At 40.4% G+C, this 23687-nt stretch overlaps 1 protein-coding gene across 1 annotated transcript; it reads left to right on the forward strand.

The window, feature by feature from the left end:
• The first annotated feature begins 157 nt into the window (after nucleotides 1–157).
• gnl1 (guanine nucleotide binding protein-like 1) lies at nucleotides 158–20172 on the forward strand. Its single transcript, XM_036594662.1, has 12 exons — nucleotides 158–594; nucleotides 3309–3462; nucleotides 6051–6187; nucleotides 6805–6956; nucleotides 7200–7271; nucleotides 8557–8749; nucleotides 8868–8966; nucleotides 9988–10170; nucleotides 10374–10552; nucleotides 11882–12047; nucleotides 12314–12454; nucleotides 14843–20172. Exons 1-12 carry the CDS (start codon nucleotides 522–524, stop codon nucleotides 15097–15099), a joined length of 1806 nt encoding a protein of 601 aa, XP_036450555.1. The 5' UTR covers nucleotides 158–521; the 3' UTR covers nucleotides 15100–20172.
• Nucleotides 20173–23687: the final 3515 nt, after the last annotated feature.

Genomic DNA, 23687 nt, shown 5'->3' on the forward strand with positions numbered 1-23687 from the left:
ACCTTGTAACAACATAGTCGATATTTGTTATTTATAGCTGACTGACCGCCCCTTCGTTGTCTCCAGTGAACCGTGATTCACCTCTTTCCTCCCATGGACTCACTGTCTGGAGTTAGCTGGTTGCTATTTCAATGACGGGTGGACGCCACCACTGCGCTGAGGTAGGGGGGGATGTGCGGCAGTGATTTCTCGTTGAGATCCAAACGGTGAAGGGGAATTTCCTCCAAAATATGTGGAAACAAAACACATTATGTAGTGGAACCTTTGTACCCACACTTCAACTAGAATAACGTAGGCTTAAATAAAGCGCTGAAGTGAAAAAGTGGTAGGGTCCGCCTGGTTTGGTTGTAGTTTGGCGTCGCAGAGAAAAAGTAACGTTAGCTAGCATGCGTAGCGTTAGAGTGGCGGAGAAACTTCACCCGCCGTAAATAAACACAAAACTAAGGCTAAACTAAACCGAACAGCTGCAAAAAAAAAGTACAGTGGTGGTGTCTTCGCTGTTTACTTCTCTTTAGGCGAACATGCCTCGGAGGAAGCCGTTCAGTAACAAACAGAAAAAGAAACAGCTTCAAGTGAAGCGGGAGAGAAAACGAGGTGAGTGTCGTTGAAGTTTGAACTCAAAATAACGGTTAGCTAACGTTAGTGTGGAAGCTGGTGGGGCTCAGCTTTACATTATACGTAGCGTGTTTACTGCTAGTCTTTTGTGAAGGCGAACGAGTTGTTTATATGAAGCTGGAGTCAGCTTCTTGTTCGAATTTTTCCGTTCCACCTTAAATGGTGCAGCAGTTCCATTCTGGCGCCTGAGGTAGGTTAATGGAACCCGAGGCGCCAGAATGGAACTGCTGCGCCATTTAAGGTGGAACTGGAAAATTCGAACAGCAAGCTGGCGAATAGGAAACCAACTTCATCCTCGTGTTGTTTGTACGGTTAGATTTCAGAGAAACGCGTTGCTAACTTGTTTGTCTGGTTGTTTTGACTTCAGGCCAGCTGCTTAGTTAGCTAATGTTAGCTGACACAATACAGAAAAGACGGGGACAGCATTGTCAACAACCACTGACATCACAAAAACTGACTGACAGACTTAGACAAGTGAGGTACTGGGTTATAGGAGGAATTGCGAGAACCTAACTGGTGTCAGCTTTAAACAGCAGATTTATTTCTGCATGTGGACTGAAGATAATGTTGAAATTGTCCTTGTTGTTTGTGTATAGAGTGGAACGAGCAGTGTAACGTGGTTTGTCTTCTTCATCAGCAGTGTTTGGGTAATGCGGACTAGCGGAGCGCACTGCGCAGACTCAGTGCGGAGTTATGTAACGATGAAGCAAAGCTGGAGTGCAGTGCTTTGTAAATGCGTCTTTAAAGGCATATATCACCGATTTTTCAGAATTGCTGGATAATTAAGTCTTTGAGATGTAAACAAAGTCGCCCAGAGAGGTTTGATGTGAAATCGTCCATTCGGGAGAAACGTGCCAAGTCAGAATTGTGCACAGCAGTGGTGATGGGAACCAGACGTCCAAAGTGTTTCATCCCTTTAAAATGCCTGACGGATTGTTTTATGACAATTCTGAGGTTAAGTTCAGGCCTAAAATGTATTTTTAAAAATATCGCTGTTGTCGGAAGAAAACCTCGTATCTCCAAAATGATGACTTTACAAGACAAGGAAAAAACCTACTTTTTAATGTAAGTCAATGGAACCAGACTTTTTTCCAAGTCATTTTGGGCCGTTTCTTTTGGTCCATTCTTCATGAAATATAAACACAATGTAAAGAGCAACAGGCATTTTCAAATTATGTCAAAAACTGAAAAACAACGAAAATGAAGAAACAAGATTTTCTTCCGACAGCAGCGATATAGTCATGGCAGAGAGGTATGTGCAGGATGTTGTAAGGCGAAATAGTACATCAATATATCTTACCACTATTTTACCAGCATCAGAAACTCTGAAGACACAAGGTTGGGTTGTTTTCTATAGCAAATAAAATTGCTGACACCTGGTTCCCATCACCACTGCTGTAAGCTTCTCTACATTGAACCATTTCACATTAAAACCCTCTGAATGACTTTGTTTAGACCTCAGCGACTGAATTATGCAGAAACAAAACAAAAATGACTGGAATTCCCCTTTAAAAAGCTATTTATCTGGGCATAAACCATTTATTTGTTAGCCAAACTTTCTATCTAGTCCAGAAGAGATTAATTACTTTTATGAAAACAAGAAATTTAGACTTGATGTATGCCAAGTCATTCAGAGTGGTTTGACGGTTTGTGCAGTGGTGCATTGTAGAGAAACTTGCTGGCTGAGATTTCTTTACAGTTGCTGTAGCTATTTTATTTACTATCCAAAACCTTCAGTGAACACGTCTTCTGAGTTTTTATATGTGATCTTAATTACTGATAAAATAGTTGTAGATCTGAAAAAGTAAGTTTGCTCAGTGGACTAATTTGCTATACAACATTATGCATCTACACTTCTCCTATGAATGGCTTTAAAAAAAATATCTTTTATGCCAGAACCTTCATATAACGTATATACGTGTCTCAGTGAGCACACAACCAAAGTTTAAATGAGGCCGCTTTTAGAAGCATTAAACATTTTGGATTGCTGGTTCCTGTCGCCAACATTGTGAATAATTCTGACTTGGTAAGTTTCACTAGAATTATACATTTTACATCAAACCATTCTGAATGACTATATGTGTGTTTGTTTATATATATATATATATATATATATATATATATATATATATATATACACACACACACACACATTTATACATATGTATATATTTGAAAATGCTTTAAGAAACTTTTAAAAACACTTCATTAAAAATTCATAGCTGTGTGCTCAATAGTACAATTTAAAATGTGCATTATCATCATGCGAATTGCCTACTAATGGCTTATTATTTATAAAGTAAATTTGACATCATAGTCTATAATGGAATATACATAAACATCATCTTCCCACATGACTGACGGAACTGACTGTGTTCAGTTTTGGGATTCATGTTAGCAGAGAATTGAAATGCAAGGGTTCATGCACAGAATATAAAGGCCCTACCGCTGCTGGGCCTCTTCAGAGACTGCAAGTATTACACGCTTTTAATGAAATGCTGCTTGTTAGCTTTTCACAGAGACCCTCTTTATTTTCTGACTGCCAAAGTGCAGTAATGAAATCAGCTTCTTATTCATGTCGGATTAACACCAGAAACGCCAGAATGACTGTGTTCTGCAGTAAATGCCTGTTTAATGCAGTCTTTAAGGAATGTGTGACGGATTATGTCGTCCGTCTGTTTGCGCTTGTGAAGGTGATCCAGGCTCAGGTCAGAACAGCCGGAATGCGAGCGTGGAGAGGGGAGTGAGACGGGACAGACAGTCAGACACATCGGACAGTGAGACAACGGACATTAGGAAGATCAACCAGCAGCCTGGCACCAGAGACGGCCGTTATGACCCCAACAGGTGAGCGCCCGAGAGGCAAAACGTAACTCAAGAGCTGTGTCTGCATAAATAGAAAGGAGATATTTAAGCAGGCGAAGTGAAACGAACACGGTTGCTGCCTGGCCAGTGGCCACCAGTAGGATTGTTTTCCTTGTTTATGTAGTAAGAGTATAGTAGGGTTTGGGCTTATGGGACTAGCTTTTATAAAGAAATTTGAGCCTTTAATATCATGACCTAGCCTGTAAAACACAGTTGCTGGTTTATTGTGTACACCTACATTGTACTCTTATTGGCTATTTTATCAGAATCACCTATTATATAGGGGCACTTTGTAGGTTTACAGTTACTGACGGTAGACGATTTGTTGCTGTCAGTATTGCTGGGGGGGTTTTAAGCACTTTGTATGCTTTCTGTCCACTTTTAGACACACCTGACTTGTTGGTACAGCTTCTTTAACCCCAGTTTAAAAAAAGCTGGGACTGTATGTGAAATTCTAATAAAAACAAAAAGCAGTGATTAGTAAATTCTGTTTGATCTGTATTAATTTGAAAATAGTACAGAAACACCTACCTAATGAACTTCATTATTTTTTGAAAATATATACTATATAATATATAAATTTGATGCCAGCAACACATTCCCAAAAACATGTTACAGGTGCATGTTTACCAATATGTTACATCACCTTTTCTTTTCCTTTAACAACACTTAATAATGGTATGGGGACTGAAGACTCAAACTGATAACAGTTTTGAAAGCAGAAATTTTTGCTGTTTTATTATACAATTTTTGCTATTTTGTTATACAAGTTTTCCGTCAGCCGTACAGGGCCTTCGTTGTCATATTTTGAGCTTAATAATGCGCCACACCTTTTCAATGGGAGATGAGGCTGGACTGCAGAAAGGCCAGTCCAGCACCTACACCCTCTGATTATGGAGCCATGCTGTTGTACCACATGCAGAACGTGGCTTGTTGTTGTTATGTTGAAATAAGCATGGATGTCCCTGGCGGAGATCTTGCCTGAAGGCAATGTATATTGCGCTAAAATGTGTTCAGCGTTAATGGTGCCTTCACAGAAGGGCAAGTTCCCCATTTAACAACCCCACCCCTTTACTATTACAGACCCTTGCGTTTGAACTTTATGCTGGTAACAGTCTGGATGGTGTTTTTCTTCTTTGGCTCGGAGAACACAATGTACCTTATTTCCATAAACAGTCTAAAAGGTTGATTCATCAGGCCACAATACATGTTTGCCTTGTGCATGAGTCCATTTCAGAGGAGCTCAAGCCCAGAGAAGCATTTATGAATTCCGCAGCGAACAGTGCTTATTGACTACGGTTTGTAAAAGTATATTCCGAGCCCATGTGATGGTATCAATCACAGAAGCCTGCCAGTTTTTAATGCAGTGCTGTCTGAGGGATCTCAAGCCATGGCATTCAGTAGTGGTTTTCAGCTTCGTCCTTTACACACAGAGATTTCTCTGGATTCCCTGGATCTTTTGGTGATATTATGCACTGTAGACGGTTAAAATACCTAAAATCCTCCCGAGTGGTGCAACTGTCTAAGCGTTGGCCCTATCATCAGGAGATTGCGAGTTCGATCCCTGGTGATGCTACAGCCATCCGTAGCCGGGAGTCCGAGAGAGAACAATTGGCCTCGCTCTCTCCGGGTGGGTAGGATGGCCCCTCCTTCTCCCCCCCATCACTCAGCGCGATGCTAGTCAGCGCAGGCGTCAGTTAGCTGACGTAACAGATCTGGCGGTTGCCGCTTTCCTCCGAGCGCGTTTGGCTGTCCAATGACGTTGCGTGAGCGGCAGTTCGAAAAGAAGCGGTGGCTGGCTTCACAGGTCTCGGAGGAAGCCTGTGTTAGCCTTCACCCTCCTAGCGTTGATAGTATCGTGTGATTGGGGGAGTCCTAACTAGCGGGTGGAATTGGAGACGACTAAATTGGGGAGAAAATCGGGTAAAAATTAATAAAAAAAAATAAATAAATACCTAAAATCCTCAGAGTTGCTTGTTGTTCTTAAACTGTTGGATTTTTTGTGAATCATCTCCAGCAGAGCCTTGGATGTGTGCAAAAATGCTGTGCCTGATACACTCATACACTACCATGCAATTACACTGAGAATACTGACAAGTAATATCTTGTTAGCAGTGGTCTTATGGTGGTCCCTTTTCATTTATGGTCTTAGTAAAAGGGGACTCAAGCAGCAGATGGGCTTCAGTGGATAATTGTAAACCTAAAAAGTGCACCTGTATCATAACTGTACCTGATAAAATGGCCAATGAGAGTAGATACTGGGTAGATGTATTAAACTGGAGACTCAATGTACTGTGCAAAGTATTTCAAAAGTGTAGTATACACCAAAATTGCTCCAAAATATAAGGTGAATGCAGGGATTGCTCTAGAAATTAAGGAAAAGCAAAATATTTTCAAATGTGCTTTGAAACAAACAGTATAATGAACCATTTTAAATGTAGTATTTCATGACAGATTGACTCAGTATAGCGTAATTAGGAAGAGTCCATTGTGGTCCATTGTGTGCTCAAAAGGGCTGAATATGAGACTGTAGTGTACCTTACGGTTTTTTTTTTGTTGGGGGAGTTCAGATACCGCCTCCACTTTGAGAAGGAGAGCAAAGAAGAGGTTGAGAAGCGGAAGAAAATGGCCCGGGAGACAATTCTGCAACCAGTTCCGGAGAGAGAGCTGGAGATGGACATCAACCAAGTCTTCCCCGAAGAACAAGGTTTATTTGCTTTATATCAGTTTTAAAAACATTATTATAAACATTCATTTGAAAGTCTGTCCACAGACAATTACACCACTGTAGGTTACACTCTGATTACATGATATTTTATCAGTCCAGTGGGAGAAAAACTTTAGTTTAAGAAGCTAAATATTAGCAAGTCATCTGTAGCAAGCAGCTGCCTGCACACCATGACAACATGCCTTTCAGCGGGACATAGACAATGGATTGAAAAAAGTTTCTTAAGTTCTTAGCACCCCGGTTCCATACGTTCTTTCTTTAGTGTTACTGACACAGCATTTCCCAGTGGTCACTGAACCAAAGTAAATTTTCGTTGCAGCATCGTTTTGATTGTCTACCTTGGTGCTAAAACAGCGACCAAATAGTGTGTGTCAGTCAAATGTCCCCTTCCTGACAAAGGAGGCAGATCTTGGCCGCATTGAGCGATGAAACCTATTTGATAGGCCAGAACGCTATTAAGTAGCATTTAGTTCCAGCAGTTCTTCATGAATTCATCAGTTCATCGGTTTGCTTTATAATCCTAAAAATTTGGATCGTCCACCTTAAATCACTCTCTCCTGTTCCAGTTTGCTTAGTTTCAGTGTGTCTGCTTTCAGGGCTGGATTTCCCACGGCGGCCCTCCTGGCATTATGGGATGCAGAGAGAAGAGCTTTTGAGAAAAGAGGAGAAATCTTTTCATGAGTTTCTGGACTCTCTTTATTCGAAGAACCCTCCTGGAACCCTCAGCCACTTTGAGCACAATCTAGAGGTGAGAGGTGAAAGTGAGAGGTTTCTGACGTTTGATTTTCATCATAATTTTAATCTTGAAGAATATTTGACAATATAAATATCAAATATTAAGCTGTCGCTCAAATACTCAAGCACTACGTTTAAAAAAAATCACACGATGTTACAGCTTGTATAATGCAGATTTTAACATTATTGCCAGTTGACCTATTTTATTTCTGCCTGTTTTGACATCTGTCTCTTTTTCATTCTTACTCCCACCCAGACTTGGAGACAGTTATGGAGAGTGCTAGAGATGTCCGACATCATTCTGCTCATAGTGGATCTCAGACACCCTGTGAGTGCTTTACTGAGTATTGATTATGAAGTTTTCAGAAGATTCTAACTTATAAATGTTTGTGAAATGTATATGATTGTGTAGACAAGGCATGATATACAAGTGGCTTGTAGCTCAGACAGCACAGTTTCCCAGAGGACCAGCAGGTGGAGCTGGCTGATGTAACAATACTGCATGTGATGCTTTTCAATCACAGAGTGGTTGTTTTCCGCATTTTGGAGTATGATGTGTCTGACAGACTGTCAGGCATTTAAATAGTTGACATGCCTAGACAGTGACAGATTCTAACAACCACTGCTCAAGCGCTTATGCTAAACGAGCCGTGCTGGGAGTTTCTGTTGCGGTCGTGTATATTTCACATACTGTCAGCTACGAAACATTAAGGTTTTTGTTATTACACTAAAACTAATGTCCTCTTATACTGCAGTGGACATGTACCTATTCTTGCTTTCTCATGATGTTGCACTGTATTATTGCTGCCATTTTGAGGACCAAATAGAGCACTGACTGCACTAAGATGCCTTCAGTTTGCTGAGCTGTTGGTTGCAATAACTGTAAGAGAAGTGAGGGAAAAGATTGCCTTCTTTCATGTATTCAACTGCAAATCATATTTAGAATAAGCCTTAATTCCAGCATCAGTCAGAACAATCTGGCTGACCCTGACAAGCCTCCTTCATTCCTGTTTGTTGTGATCAAAGCCTAATCAGCTTTGTCTAACTGTCCCTAAACTGGCTGAAATGAATCCCTTGATTTTACCTGCCCACGGTTGATCTTGCACTTACAAAAACATCACAGTGGCAGTGATTCACTATTAGGACACAGAGATCATTGGCTTTCTCTACTGGCATAGGCCACTCAAGCCGGAACATGCCAGTGGTATGTTAAACACAATTTCATTCCGTGCCAGTGGCAAGTCCCACGTCCCACAGAATGCTTCTACCACAAGTCACTTTTCTTTAAATTAATGTGGCCATATTATGGCAAATTTAAGCATATTACCTAGGTAGATAATTTTATCGGCTTAATTGGCAAAGTACCGTCTATTTCTCCTCCCAAGTGAAGTGAAATTTTGGTGAGGCCAGAAATTCGGTCACAAATACGGCAGCAACGACAGAAAAATCATCTGGCTGAAATGCAAGTTCAGTTTCTCCATTCACTATAAATCACATAAGCATCTAAACTGCTAGTTTTAAATAGTTTTGAAGTATTTCACTCCATAAGAGTGATGAAAAGAACCGAAATTAATATTGGTCTCTCTTCTTTCTTTCTCTTTTTCTGCGTCTAGGTGCTGCAGTTTCCTCCAGCCCTGTATCACTACATTACAGGACCACTGCAGAAGCAGGTAGTTCTGGTGCTGAATAAGGTTGACCTGTGCCCTGCTCCGCTCGTGTTGGCATGGAAACACTATATGACCAAACACTTTCCTCACCTACACTGTGTCTGCTTCACCTCTCACCCAGGACAGCCCTACAGCACCTGTGAGAGCACATCACACATGCATCCAAGAAGTGCCTGTGCCTGGTTAGACGTTTTTCAGCCATGCGTTGCTTTTTTGTATTCAATGAGTTGTTTATCTTTCTTTCTTATCTTGCACAGTGCTGCAGAAAAGGAGGATGAGGCGAAAGGGGGGGTGGAGCCAAGCAGGAGGACCAATCCACATTATGAGGGCGTGTCAAGAGATCACGGCAGGAAAGGGTGAGATGCCCACTATGCTAAGGCCCAATCCCAGTTCTTCTTTTTACCCCTACCCCTTGTTTTCGAGTGTCACCCTAGTGGCTGAAATCTTGCCCTACGAAATGGGACCCTCAAATTAAAAAAAAACTTGCTTCATTAACAGCTACTAGCGCTGCTCTGTAGGCGACCCTGGCAGTCTGCAGTGACAGCAGAGGAGGGTAAAGTTCAGCTCCTCACTGCTGGGCTTTAGTTACATTTAGGGAATCATATGCCTTCAAAGAGGGGGGATATGACAATTATTTATTATCACCCACCACTAATTCTTTGGTGATATGAAGCTGAAGTCAGATATTCACCAGCTTCTCGTTTGAATTTTCCTGTTCCACTTTAAATGGTGCAGCAGTTACATTCTGGCGCTTTAGGCATCAGAACTACGGGACTGTTTAAGGTGTAACGGGAAAGTTAGCTATCTACCGAGACGTTAGCATGCTATTAGCGATTTTTTTATGCTTGTTATGAAGAAAAGGACAATAATACATTGAAATGACATTAAACTAAGATTAAACAGTGGTTATTGTAATTTTTTAACAGAGAATATACTTAAATTTGTGGGTTTCTTTGGTCGCTTGCTCAGCCATCTTGCCAGTCTCTATTTGGAGTGTCTCTACAATAAGTAGCCCTAACGCTTCGCCCTAACCCTCTATCTCAACAAAAATTGGGACACCCTAATCCTAGATGTGAACGTGCAAAACGGAGGGCTAAGGGCTAAGTGGTAGGGACAGGGGGTGGAATGGGACTGGGCCTAAGTTTCAGCAGCAGTGAAGATTGAAGGAATATATGGAGCTACATGGCTAAAAAAAAAAAGGAAAAACTAAATCTTTTAATTGTACTACTTGTTAGCTACATTAGCCTTGTAGATTCAGTATAACACTAAAGAACCAATCTTTGGACGCTAAACATGTCTTGTTGGATGTTTGGGATAAGATTGAAAGATATATAAAGATATAATTTACTGATGACAGTGGTTGTTTTTGTTTACCAGTTGATTTAAGTAGCTGGGAGAGTAAGATACAGAAGGATGCGGTTGCCATGGGAACAGAAGGGGATTGGCCTGATGATGGGGCAGACACAGTGCTGATGGAGCACCACAGTGATGTTGCTATGGAAATGAACAGCCCCACACAGGAACTTTATAAGGATGGAGTTCTCACATTAGGTTGCATAGGTAAGGCCAAACACACATAACTTCTGCTGGAATTGTGAAGTTTGAATGTTTAAGCTAGACTAAAGTTTGGAAAGGTTTGTTTTTCATATATGTATTACTATCAATAATTTTTTAGGTCAATATACGTGTCTAAAGTCTTATATCTTTTATATATGCTGTTGTCATTCTCTTTATTTACAGTATTGTGCTCTCTGCTCTTGCAGGTTTTCCCAACGTAGGAAAATCTTCTGTGTTAAATAGTTTGGTTGGTAGGAAGGTTGTAAGCGTGTCTCGGACTCCTGGACACACAAAATATTTCCAGACGTACTACCTCACCCCCACTGTTAAACTGTGCGACTGTCCAGGACTCGTCTTCCCTTCTCGAGTGAACAAGCAACTCCAGGTACAACACCACTCACATCCATGATAAATAACTGCACATTAGGGTTTGGTGAAATTCTTCCTTCAAAATTGATAATGGGTCTTTCTTAAAAAACATAGTAAGCAATAATTTGTTAATATCTAATGCAAAAACAAAAAAAGAGTCTAGTACAGCTCCTTAAAAATCTGCATTTTATCATTTGGCCACACTGTGGTGCCAGATAGTTTCCTGCAGTGCCCACTGATGGTCAGACGTGTTGAGTTTGAATCAGAATATGTGTAGCGAGAAGAATTGACAATGTCTTCTGGGTTTGCCAGACACTAGAGGGTGCTCCTTTGCAAGTCCAAAATGAATGCAATCCTATGGGCCTTTTGTGGAAAATCATAATTTGTAAATGCTCAATAATTTTTCTAAAGGAAAATTAACTATTTTTCTGAACACATGAGCATAAAATATTTCAACACATCAGCTGTTATTTTTGAAATTCAAGACATTATAACTTGTCTTATGTACATTCATGACATCAATGAGCACAAACCGATTTACTCAGCCAGTGAGCTGATCAGCTTGCCTACCAGTCAGCACTCAGTAGCAGTAATGTTAGCATCCTACTGCCTTTTGCTATAGAAAAATGAAAAGGTACTAGTAAGTTTTCTTTGTTTTTTTAAATAAAATACATCCTTCTACTTTCCAAACTTAAAGGAAGGTTCCACACAAATGGTTAGAAACATGTTTAGTTTTTTCATTTTTAGCCCTTTAGCTCCATTTACCCCTGCTCATTAAGGAGGCACTGGTCCTGCAGTCACTTTTGACAGAACCTGTTTCATGAACGGCTTCTTTCACATCTTTAAACATGCATAGTGGTCAGTGGTGGACGAAGTACACAAATCATGTACTTGAGTTAAAGTAGAGATACCCAAGGTAAAATATTTCTCCAGTAAAAGTAGAAGTTCCTCCCTTTAGACCTCCACTTGAGCAAAAGTACGAAAGTATTTGCCTTCAAATGTACCGAAAGTATCGAAAGTAAAAGTACTAAAAGATTGATTATGACTCTAATGTTCTATTATCATTTTTATAACAAGACTCTGCTTCATTAACTAATTTTAGGTGAAAATACTCCAGTGTCACTTGGTAAACCAGTCTTTTAATAGAATGTCATTAATTAGTCTGACACTGATGTTTATAAAAATGATCTGAAATCATCATAAGCACAAAACACTGAAGGCAAACAATTTCCATTTGGTAGAACCGAGTGGCTCTGAAATAACCTTTTGCGAACAAGCAAAGTTCTGGTTAAAGATTTGTTAATCTTAAACTAATCTGACAAGACTGATGTTATTTTCCTGTCAGATTCTGGCTGGTATCTACCCGGTGTCCCAGCTGCAGGAGCCCTACAGCTCAGTGGGCTTTCTGTGTGAGCGCACTCCTTTTCTCTCTGTACTGAAGCTTACACACCCTGAGCAGAGTCCTGGCACGCAGCAGGATCACGACTGGACAGCCTGGGATGTATGTGAAGGTACATATGTAGTGTTCTTATTATCGCAGTCTTACTTACGACGCATATTAAAAGCCTGAGTTTCTAACCTCCAGACTTACCCATATCTTTATCTTTAAAAGATATCTAAACAGATATTAAACAGACACTGATTTTAATCAGCTTACAAATATTTCTATCAGAGTTGTTGTTCTGTTCATTCATTTTGTCTTGCAGATGGTGTTTATATCTTTATGAAACATACTTTTTATTAGCACTGACTTTCTTGCTCTCTCACTCATAAACAGCGTGGGCGGAGAGGAGAGGATATAAAACAGCGAAGGCAGCACGGAACGATGTTTATCGGGCAGCCAACAGTCTGTTGCGGTTGGCCATAGATGGACGTCTCTGTCTGTGTCTCCGGCCACCAGGATACACGCTGAACAAAGGTCAGACGTCAACCGGTCACTAAGTTCATGTTGCTGGTTCACTGTTTTTTTTTTGTTTGTTTTATTTTGGTTTGGTTTTGTTTTGGTTTTTTTGTTTGTGTTTTTTGGTTTGTTTCTTATACAAATGCAGGTCTGTACACTTTTTGATGTGATTGCACTGATGCTAGAAAGAAAAACTAAATCTTGAAAAAAGGGATGCGCATATGTGTGCATCACAGTAGTTAGGCTGAGTTTTTCTAAAATTTTAATGAGATGGAATGAACAAATGAGAACCTGTAGTGCCACATATAAAAATACTGTAATGATAATAAGAATAATAATAAGTCTGCAGTTACACTCTTAAAAAAGATGGTTCTCCGAGGGTTTTTCAGTAAAGAAAATGGTTCTATATAGAACCATGAACATTCAAAGAACCTTTTGCATGATTAAAGGGTTCTATGCTTCATGAAAGCATTCTTCAGATTGATGGAGAATGTGTTTTTATATGGTTCTATATAGAACCTTTTTGAAAAGGGTTCTTTATAGCACCAAAAAGGTTCTGCTATTGTAACAAGCTAGACATGTAACTATAGAAAAACCTTTTTTTCATTTTTAAGAGTAGATTGTTCTATATAGAACCTTTTTGAGTTGAGAAGTGTTCTATGTAGCACAGCATTCTTCTATTGTTACGATGTCTGTTGTAATGATAGAAGAACCCTTTTTTGGTGCTATATAGAACCTTTTTCAAAATGGTTCTATATAGAACCATTTACAGCACATCCTCCATCAATCTGAAGAACCCATTCATGATGCAGAGAACCCTTTGATCATGCAAAGGGTTCTTTCAGTGTTCAGGATTCTATATAGAACCATTTTCTTAGCAAAAGAACCGTAATTTTTTAAGTGTGTACAATGATTTTATTTAGTGTTTTACAGACTGTACTGGGGGTCTACGGCCAGCAGAGAATTCTGAGAAACAACCCCTCTGTCAGAAGCACCTCAGTCACCCAACCCTCAGACATAGTATTTATTTTTATTTTATTTTTTTTGGCCAATCAAAAGTGTGAAAAGAGTCACATTTTGTGAGCAGTGAATTTGCTTTAATTTTTGAGTGTTCAAGTTTCTTATATATTTCTTCATTCAGTATATTGTGAGTGGAACATGTCGATTTATGTGAACTGTGGAGTTTAGCTAAACAACCGTCTACAAATTACATCACAAGTGGCAATCACTGGGGTCAAAGTGCTGAACACCACTCCTGTAGAGCACAAATGATGGCAAAGTTTTTAGATCAGACACGATTTTTAATAGATGTGGTGTCTCAAAAGAAGATATCTGCCAAAGTTAGTAGAAGCTGACCTTTTTACCTTGTTAAAGTAAGCATCAAATTTTCATCAAATAAATCAGAACACCTAGAGAACAGTACAATATTTGGACATGTAGTTGTTGAACCCAATAAACTAAATAATTCCACCGCAATTACCCCTGTATTTTAGTCTCGGAATTTCTCCAGGGAAAGATGCTGCAGGACCGCGCTGCAGTCTCTGAAACTACTCAGGAGTTTTCATGTCTGAATATGAGAGCAGATAATGTTTCATGGCCATTCAGTCTCTAATTGACTAGTCAGTTAACCATTCTAGGTTCCAATAACCAAGTACTGAAATCACTGTCTGTGTCCTCGGTAGCGAGAAGATATGGCATTAGATTAAGAAAAGAGCAACATTTATTGTAGTGTGCAAGTTATGCAACACCAGACTTGCCTAGAGCAGTTCATTCAGCACAATGCTGACTCACTTAAGTTTCAAGCATCCTGCATATTCTCTTTTTCATCAGCAGTAGAAGTCAATAATGACGCTCACTGCCTCAGACTGAGTTCCGTTTGATCTTAAAACAAATCAGAACTACATGCCCTGTAGCAAGATAGCGTTCAGTAAAGCTTTGTTCAATATTTCACTTATTTCTTTGAATTACTCTGGTCAAACCATAGATATACATACCTAGATGCCGCATTGCCTGTTGTTCTCTATCTGAGGCGATACGTCTGCACGTCTGCCATGTTGGAGAGGTCAAGATCCGCTTGTGAACAGGTTCACTTGTATTGAGAGATGAAGAGTCTCAGGATTAAATCAGCCACAACTTCCTTATTACTCAACCGATTTTCACCACATTTGTTTTGTTATAATCCTCAGACACTGATTAATCTGGGCTGCACGGATCTGCTCTCGGTATGTTTTATTTCTTTAATAACTGATCGTGCTAATTAGCCGTCCTGGCCAGCAGAAAGTATTCAAACACTTATGCCACCAACAGGGGGAAGTTTACTCACAGAGTTACTCTTCCTTGTGATTAACCAAAAACCCCTTCCTTAACGCATATCGGTACTTGAACGTCAGCACTCTCTGTTTCCAGATCAGTGGGAATCGCACCCAGAGCTGGCTGAAATCGTGGCTCTGCAGGGCCGCAGGACGGAAGAGGAGGAGAGCAGCGAGAGGGACGAGGAGGAGGACGAATCGAGCTCTGAGCCAGAGGAGGAGGACGACCGAGACGCAGACGACGACGAGGACGCCGATGGAGACGACGAAGACGAGAGCGTGAGGTCCGACCGAAAGAGCAAAGGCTTCACTCTCAACATGTTCGGCGTTCTGGGAGAAAACGAGTGCGAGTGAGAGATGAACACCTGCTCATCTCCTGCTCTGATTCCATTCATCTCAGTCCAATGCATTCCTTCTTTTTTTTTCAGATTCAACAAATTTGCAGTTCTCTTTTTGTTTGTGTTTGAGTAAAACTTTTCTCAATCAAACTGACTATGCTGACAAACTTGGACCGACTCACACATCTTATACAATCATCAAGCCCACATACACCAGCTTGTTCATCATCCTGGCTTTTCCTGCAGTGTAAAGCAGGTGTGCCTCTGTACCTTAGCCAGCTATGCTCTGTCAGGTTTGTTTTAGTAGCATCACTAAAGGCCCTTACTTTCACGTACAAGAGATGCAATCTCTTTTCTTATTTGAGAGATTTAAGAGGGCAGATTGAATGTTATTGCAGTGGTTGATTGCACAGATAGATTCCAAACACTATCACAGATGAGTACAATCAGTGATTGATCAAGAATCTGTGAGTGCGCAGCTTTATTGCCAAAGGCCACTGGGAGGTCAGAAGTCACTAACCTCACTAAGAGGAGAGAGAAAATATCTCTGCAAGAGAACGTATTTGTTCTGTAGCCGCGTTTCTGCGTGCAGCTTCGAGCAATAGCGAGTAAACCGGGTGCATCTGAGGCAATAAAGTAGATACAAGCAAGCAACGAAATAAAAGATCAAAGCAGAGGAACAACAGAATTGAAAATGGCGTAAAGATCTGAAGCACTTTTTAAAGCAAGGCACTAGGCATGGTTTCACTATTCTCCAGACAGACGACACACAGAGCAAGTAAATAGGGGATGGCAATTCGTATTCATACCGAGGACCTAGCAGAGAGTCGTTAAGGAGTGAACACGCAGACCACAAATAAATGACGCGAAAAAAAAATCCAGAAGCTTTTTTGTTTGTCCCTCCACGTCCACTTCAAAGCTATACAGTGCTCAGAAGTATCTTGGGATATCTTTTATTCTATATTGTTCATTATTTGCCAAGATGAATTTATCATTTGCTCATTCTTATCCATCTGAAAAGTTATAACAGCTAGTAATAACAACCAAACTCAAAACGACCTCCATAATTAACTTTTCTAGCCATCGAGTGCAGAAGGTTGCACAACTGCTACTCGGCCTAGCTTTTTGGATTTTCCCGTGGGGATGAACAGAGTGGCAGGTTTGGACCATGTCCTGTATTTCCTGTCTCTTTCCCCCCACTTCAGCACCTTTTTTCTCTCTTTATTTTGGAATTTTCATCGTATTTATACTCTTATTACCATATCTGTAACATTTTATTACCAAGAGACAGGTTTTTTTTTTGTTGTTTTTTTTTTTAGATTAATTTAATTCAGAAAAGTGTGATCTGAAATAGACATTTGGATTAGTGTCCCAACATTTTGAAGCAAAACGGGGGGTTAGGTGAATGTGTTCTAGCTTGCTATCAGTTGGACTCTTAAGTCATAAGTCATAGTCGAAATGATACTTTTGAATAGAGTAAAGCACAATTTTAAAACCACAATACATAAAAAATAACTCTAGAAAACAAAAGATGATTGAAGTGTTCTAGAACTACTTTTGAGCACTGTATACACCCCAGAATTTGTATTTATTTTATTTTTTTTCCCCATCGTGTTGATCGAACAGTATGTCTTGAACTGACACAGATATGATTTGCTACTCCGAGCTCCGAGCAGCTTACTTTTCATTTTGGAAAAGGGAAAAGAACCTGGAGATTTTCACCACCAAATTTCAGCTGCTTAAACTTTATTAGTGCTTTTGCAAACACCTCTGATGTCTGTAACTCAGTTTGAGGCAGTACCACACGGAACAAGGCAGGGGACACACTATCCTTTTGACTTTTGTTAAAAAGTTCTAGCTGCTGCGGCGCAGCCAGTTCGTCAGCTTTATTGTCGCTATGCCAGAGGGCCAATAAAATAATGGCTCATTTTCACCAAATCCTGCATGGTGTGTAAAAAATCATCACATAGACACGTGTTCAAATTAATTTAGTGAAGTCTGAATCAGTCGCACGAATAATCATGCTCTGTGTGTAAAGGCCTTAACACTAGCATTTTATGGTCTACAAAGTGACCAGGAGGGTTCCTAGCTTTTCAAGAGTATCTGTATATTTTTTTTTCCTCTTTATACTTCATGATGTGAAACTCCTGCCAGGGCTTTTGCATGGGTGCTGTCAGAATACTTTTTTGCTAAATCTTGATACAAAGGCTGATCGAAATATAATATACATTGGTTTAATAATCAATATATTTAAATTTTGTAAACTGAGTAAGGCATTAGCTGGCACACATGCACACATTTAAAAAAAGGACACATTTTTTATTCTGTCACAATGATATTTTGACTGAATATCGCAGTGCGGAATTTCAGCCACACTAGGAGGGAAAATGCATTGGCTTGTAATGCGATGCTCTGCTTAGTTTTGTTTCTATGCCTGTGCTTGCCACTGAGCTATACTATGCAAGATTTAAAAAAAATATCAGTGTAGAGGACTGCAGTGCTGAACGACTTACCTCATTTGCTCCAACATGACCAAAAAGACACATTATTTTGCATACAACAGATACGCCATGCTGTGGTGTGGTTTGCACCAAGATAAATTCATAAGAACATTCATCAGGTTTCCCTTGTTGGGCTTTGTGATGGAATGGTAGTGGTTTTTAATAAAGCATGGCACTTACCGAGTTCCTATGTGCTGTTGAGAATGGCTGAACAGTATGAGAACAGATTTATAGTTCGCTAATTGACCGATCCACGCTCCACCCACAGATATTTCTACGTTAGACCTGCTACTAGGTAAACAAATTCACCACTGCTGTAGCTGGAAATAACTTCTCATCCGTGCAATTGGACATTTAGAAGCTGGATTTGAATGAGAGAACTTCAGTTTCTGAGTTATAGCAAGTTAAAGCGTGCAAGCAGGCGGGTTTCTATGATGGCATTTTATATAAAAATAAGAGACTTTGAGAATAAAGTCGTAGTATTTTGAGAGTAATGTCATTTTTTAGAATAAAATCCCAATATTTTGAGAAAAAATCGTATCATTTTGATAATAAAGTCGTATAATTACAAGAATAAACTTGCAATATTTCGAGGATAAGGTGGGCTAATTGTAGGGGGGCTGCTATAACTCATTGAGGCCTCAGGTTGCTGTACTGGCGACGAGGAAGACACAGAGCACGCCGGAGTTCCTCTCCTTTGGGTCAATCATTTTGATTATCATTCTCAATGCCTCCTATGAAACTACATGCCCTCTTCAAATGGCACGGAGGCTTAACCACCGATAGTCTTGTAGACGACCCTGCCTGCGAGTTCTTCTTCAACAATTTCCTCCGAGTCCGTCTGGTTCTTTCTTCTAGATAAACACAGTTTCTTGCACAGCCATTTCAGCCGTTTCTTATACTAATAACAGTCTAGTGCTGATGTGCCAGGAGAGACAGGGAGACTGAGTGTTTCTTTATGGGTGAAATCGATACAGAAGTGTAACTACCAACTCCTCAACCTCCCTCATTTAACACAAGGAGGTGCTCCCTACCATTTGCAAACCCTTTGGCCACAATATTGCGACTTTTCTCAGTAATATTCAACTTTAATGTTGTAATTCTACGACTTTATTTTCTAAATATTACGCCTTTTCTCTCGAAATATTACAATTTTATTCTTGAAAATACAATTTTATTCTAGAAGTCTGTTATTTTTATTTTTTTAACAGTGGCCTAAAACGCCGCTGTAGGGTTTCGGGCTGGATCTACGGATTATTTGAAGGGCTAAACTACACAAATGTGTTAACAACATTTCTCATTACTGGATTCTCATTAAATTCAGCTCCTGTAAAGTTTTGTCCAAACTGACACTAGTAGCAATGAAAGAAAGCACTTTTTGGTGGAGCGTGGATTAGTCAGTAATTCATTTTTGCAGCGACGGAATTCAAATCTTACTATCTGGATCAGTTACATTTTAGCTTGTAGTGTGAATAGTCTTGATTCCAGCTAGCTTAAATAGTAGCATTCGGAATCGTATCTATCGGAAATTTATCGTTCAGTCGTCATCACAATATTGGCCTTTGTCATACTGAAATGGCGGAAGGCTGTAATATGCAAATTAGCTCTGGAACCAATCACAGTGTTGTTTTCTTTGTGCTGTGAGCATCCTGACCAATCACAGTTCTAGTGAAGTGATTTATTGATGAATCAAAGTATTCGCATAATCCAAGGAAAGTAAATTATATTGGTTAAAATAATGAAGGCCAATGTAGTACTTTTATGAAGGGGTAGTCCATCCATTTTTCTAAAAATTTTTGCAGAATTTCAGAAATAGCCCTAAATCTAGGGAGAAGTTGGGTTAAAGTTTCTTTGGGTGCTAATTTGCATTCAACTGCCCTGCATGTTCACCACACCTTTTAAAAACATGTTTTAGGCCAAATTTTGCTCTCAGAACCATCATAAAATGATGTTTTAGGAGTCATGCAGCACATTTATAACCAATTCATGAAATAACTTTGTGAGGGAGCTTTTAGAGACAATTACCTCTGGTTCCTGCCACCATGAACATATATGATTTAGGACTGAGCATTTCACATTGGACATCTTGGCTATTTTATTGTGCAGAAATTTAGAAAAATCAGGTTTTCCCCTCTATATATTATTAAAGCACATTGCAATCACAATATGTGGCTGTATAATCACAGTATTAGGACTTTGCCTGTATTGTGCAGCCCTAGCTTGAAGTGACCAGTATGCTGACCCAAAAAGAAAGATTCCGTTTCAGTAGTATTTGAATCCAGGCCGTACTGACCTGATGCCTTAACATCCAGGCTAAGAAAGAAAGGAAATCTGATCCTAGATCTGTGCTCCTACTGAAAGAAAGACTCTTTGTGAAAGCGGGCCCAGATGAGTTGGCGTTCTGCTTCTTGACTCCGACTCCTGCAGCAGTGCGTGAGTGTGAAGGGTGTGTGTATGTGCGAGTGACCAGGTGAACAAACATGCATTTGTGTGTGTGAAGTAATCCTCGTTTCATTCCTAAACGAAATGAGATGTTAAATTGGACTGAAACAGCCCTCTGCAATAAAGATGAACCTTATTGGTATTAACATGTCGTTTCTCTGCTGTTTTGTTCTGTTTTAGAGTGAAGTAATAGTATAGTAAGCTGCTGTAAATTGTACAGCGAGGAGAAAGTATTCAGATACGCCTTTTGTTATTTAATATACTTTCAATGCATATATCCACTTCAAATGATGCACGTAATGTCCTTTGACGTTATAAAACGAACAAAACAAAATTAATAGGGAACAAACATACAGATACTGTACTGAAATATACATAAATGTCACGGTTAAAAATAAAAATGAAGTAGCGATCATTGTGATGGTGAAGGAGCTTCCCGAAGTTCTCAGGGACGACATTATTAAACAACCATCAAATGAAATAAGCTACAAAGCCATAACCGAGGCGGTAAACATCCCTCTCAGTGCAATTAGTTTGACGATATGCAAGTGTAAGGTTAACGGAACCGTAGCTAATCATCTCCGGATGGATGATAAAGAAGGTACGAGGAAGCCAACAGTAATTCAAAATGAGTTGCAGGACCTGAATGCAGCATGAACAACAGTTACACAGAGAACAATAAGCAACGAGCTACTATTACGTTTCCAAAAAAAATCTGTACTTTCTGCTGATTAATCTTTTCATTTATCTATTTAAAAAAAAATGGCAATGTCTATTCAGGCACCTCACCACGCGGCCAATCGTTAGCAAGTATAAACGCTAACCTGTCTGCTGTTGGTCCTCTGCATGCCGCTATGCCATGGCATGGACTTTACGAGACCTCTGAAGGTGCTCTGTGGTATCTGGCACAAAGACGTTGACAGTAGATCCTTTAAGTCCTGTAAGTTGTGAGGTGAAGCCACTGGGCCTCAGACTCCAGAACATCCCACAGATTCAGTTGGATTGAGGTCTGGGGAATTTGGAGGCCAAGGCAACACCTTACACTCTTTATCTACTTTAAATCATTCCTGAACAATGGGCCTCATTCACCAACCGTTCTTAAGAAGAAATTTCTTCAAAAAACATACTTAGGCAGTTTTCACAAAGATGTGTGAAAACCACCTCCTTGGACCACTGTTGGTAGGTACTCAGCATTGCTGACCAGGAGCACCCTCGCCGTTTCGCAGACGCTCAGATCCAGCTGTCTGGCCATAGCGATTTGGCTCTTGTCAAAGTCACTCGGATCTTCAGGCCTCCTTCACGATTTGTTTATTAGCCTAGATTGTATTTTCCTAGATTTCAGACAGCTCTGGGCTGATTCTGGCTGTCGTACTTGAGTGTAGGTTGAGTGCAGGGCAGATGTTGGGCATCCGAGCCAGATCGCAGCTTCATACAGTTCCCTTGTGTCTATATTTGTGGGCGAATTCTGGCATGAGTGCTGTGGACCAACAATGTAGTTGGGCCAGATTTGGGCCAAAATCATTAGTTCTACTCACTTTACACTGATTTACACCTCCTTGTTTCTACGCTCACTGTCCATTTTATCAGCTCCACTTACTATATAGAAGCACTTTGTAGTTCTACAGTTACAGACTGTAGTCCATCTGTTTCTCTGATACTTTGTTAGCCCCGTTTTACTCTGTTCTTCAGTGGTCAGGACCCCCAGCACTGCAGTAACACTGATGTAGTGGTGGTGTGTTAGTGTGTGTTGCGCTGGTCTGAGTGGATCAGACACAGCAGTGCTGCTGGAGTTTTTAAACACAGTGTCACTGCTGGACTGAGAATAGTCCACCAACCAAAAATATCCAGCCAGCAGCGTCCTGTGACCACTGATGAAGGTCTAGAGGATGACCAGCACAAACTGTGCAGCAGCAGATGAGCTATCATCTCTGACTTTACATCTACAAGGTGGACTGACAAGGTAGGAGTGTCTAACAGAGTGGACAGTGAGTGGACACAGTGTTTAAAAACTCCAGCAGCACTGCTGTGTCTGATCCACTCGTACCAGCACAGCACACACTAACACAAGGAGGTGCTCATAATGTTATGCCTGATCTGTGTATAGTGTGTGGGCCAGATCTGGGCCAGGAACCCAGGCATATACTGAGCCAGAACAAACTCAAGGATGTGCTTCACGAATGGGCCAGAAAAAATGCTAACTGGGTTATAGCAGAAACACTGCATTTCCTAACTGTTTCTGTTCTGCTAGAATGCATACGTGAAAAATAGACCCACGCGTGAGATTCACGCATGTGTTGCTGCCACGTGGCTGGTGTGAAAGTCTACAGGGATGAATATAGGAGCGTTATATAATATACAGTGTGTCATGCGGTGTGGTTACCACATCTGGTCTGAAACTGTCTTAAGAAATTTGTGTACTTCTGCCACCACTGGGTGGGAGGGGGATGTGAAACGTGATATTATTGGTTACTATACGTTTCCCCACCCCCTCGTGCACGATACCATAATCAGAACTCGTTTTAGAGGTGGGCACAAGTGCTATATATGAAAAATATGGTGTGACTTAAAAAAGTAAAAAGTTCAATTGTGACATCCGGTTAACTTTAAGGATCTGTTTTAGGGTGCATTTCCAAATGTTTGACAAGACAAGGCAAAATAAAATACACGGACAAGGTTCCAAACTTCTGAATTCACTGGAAAAACATTTAATATGTAAATAAATCACAATTAACTTTGATTTGATGAGCTTATTGAGTTCATTCCCACAGTAAACTGTAGCACAAGCTTTTGCATGTGGATAATAATATAATTGACATTTAATTGGACACTCCATCAAACTTGTATTGCGTAATGTGATGTTCCTTTAAAACACTGTGGCTTGCTGGGTGTGACTTCCTGGTGTTTCTTAAAGTGGCTGTTTTCATAATATGCTCATAGTTCCAAACGCAAATCATCTCTAATCACCCCCCACCCAGTCTCTTACACCGCCCCCACCACGAAAACACACCCCAGACAAATAGAATATTAACTCATTTCCTGGAGTTAGTGTAAAATCATGCGCCTGTTTATAATTACCGTCTGAAGCAGAGCTGGAGTGTTCCTCTCACCCGTGACCCCATAAATTGTGCTAATTAAATTCTGGTGTGTCACATTCTCTCGGGAGCCTTTGGTCATGCCAGCAGTGGACATATGCGCTGCATTAGCAGCCTGCCCTTCTCACGATGGACCAAGCAGTCCTCCCAACACCCCCTTCCGAAACACTCCAGGGTGAGATCCATTCCTAACGAATTAGACCGGACTGAAATGAGTGATGAACTGAAGGCGTAACGTTACAGCGTCTGAGACAGTTCTTGCCACATGTGACAGTGAGTCTTAGAGTAAACAACAGTTCAGAAAGAGGTCGGAGAGGCAGCAGACACACAGGCCTCAGCCTGAATCAACGCAGACAAATCACTCTCTGGTTTCTGGTTACCTTGTGGTAAGCAGGCCAGACAGCCAGGGGGCGATGTGGAGTTATGATCGCCACATTGTTGAAATTCCTCCAGCCCTCTCAGAAGAGCAACCGGGCAGATGTTCATAATCCAGTCCATATTTTCGTTATGTTTTAGATCCTAAAACCCTGAATTGTTCTTCCCTAGCATTCGAAAGTTTGGAATCACTT

This window comes from Colossoma macropomum, unplaced genomic scaffold (genome assembly GCF_904425465.1).
Source record: "Colossoma macropomum unplaced genomic scaffold, Colossoma_macropomum, whole genome shotgun sequence".
Taxonomy (NCBI): Eukaryota; Metazoa; Chordata; class Actinopteri; order Characiformes; family Serrasalmidae; genus Colossoma; species Colossoma macropomum.

Bases quoted from the DNA above. Each gene is read 5' to 3' on its own strand.
- gnl1 (XM_036594662.1), top strand. From the start codon at position 522: ATGCCTCGGAGGAAGCCGTTCAGTAACAAACAGAAAAAGAAACAGCTT. The intron at 595-3,308 runs GTGAGTGTCGTT...GCGCTTGTGAAG, and splicing joins GAAGCGGGAGAGAAAACGAG to GTGATCCAGGCTCAGGTCAG. The intron at 12,048-12,313 runs GTACATATGTAG...ACTCATAAACAG, and splicing joins AGCCTGGGATGTATGTGAAG to CGTGGGCGGAGAGGAGAGGA.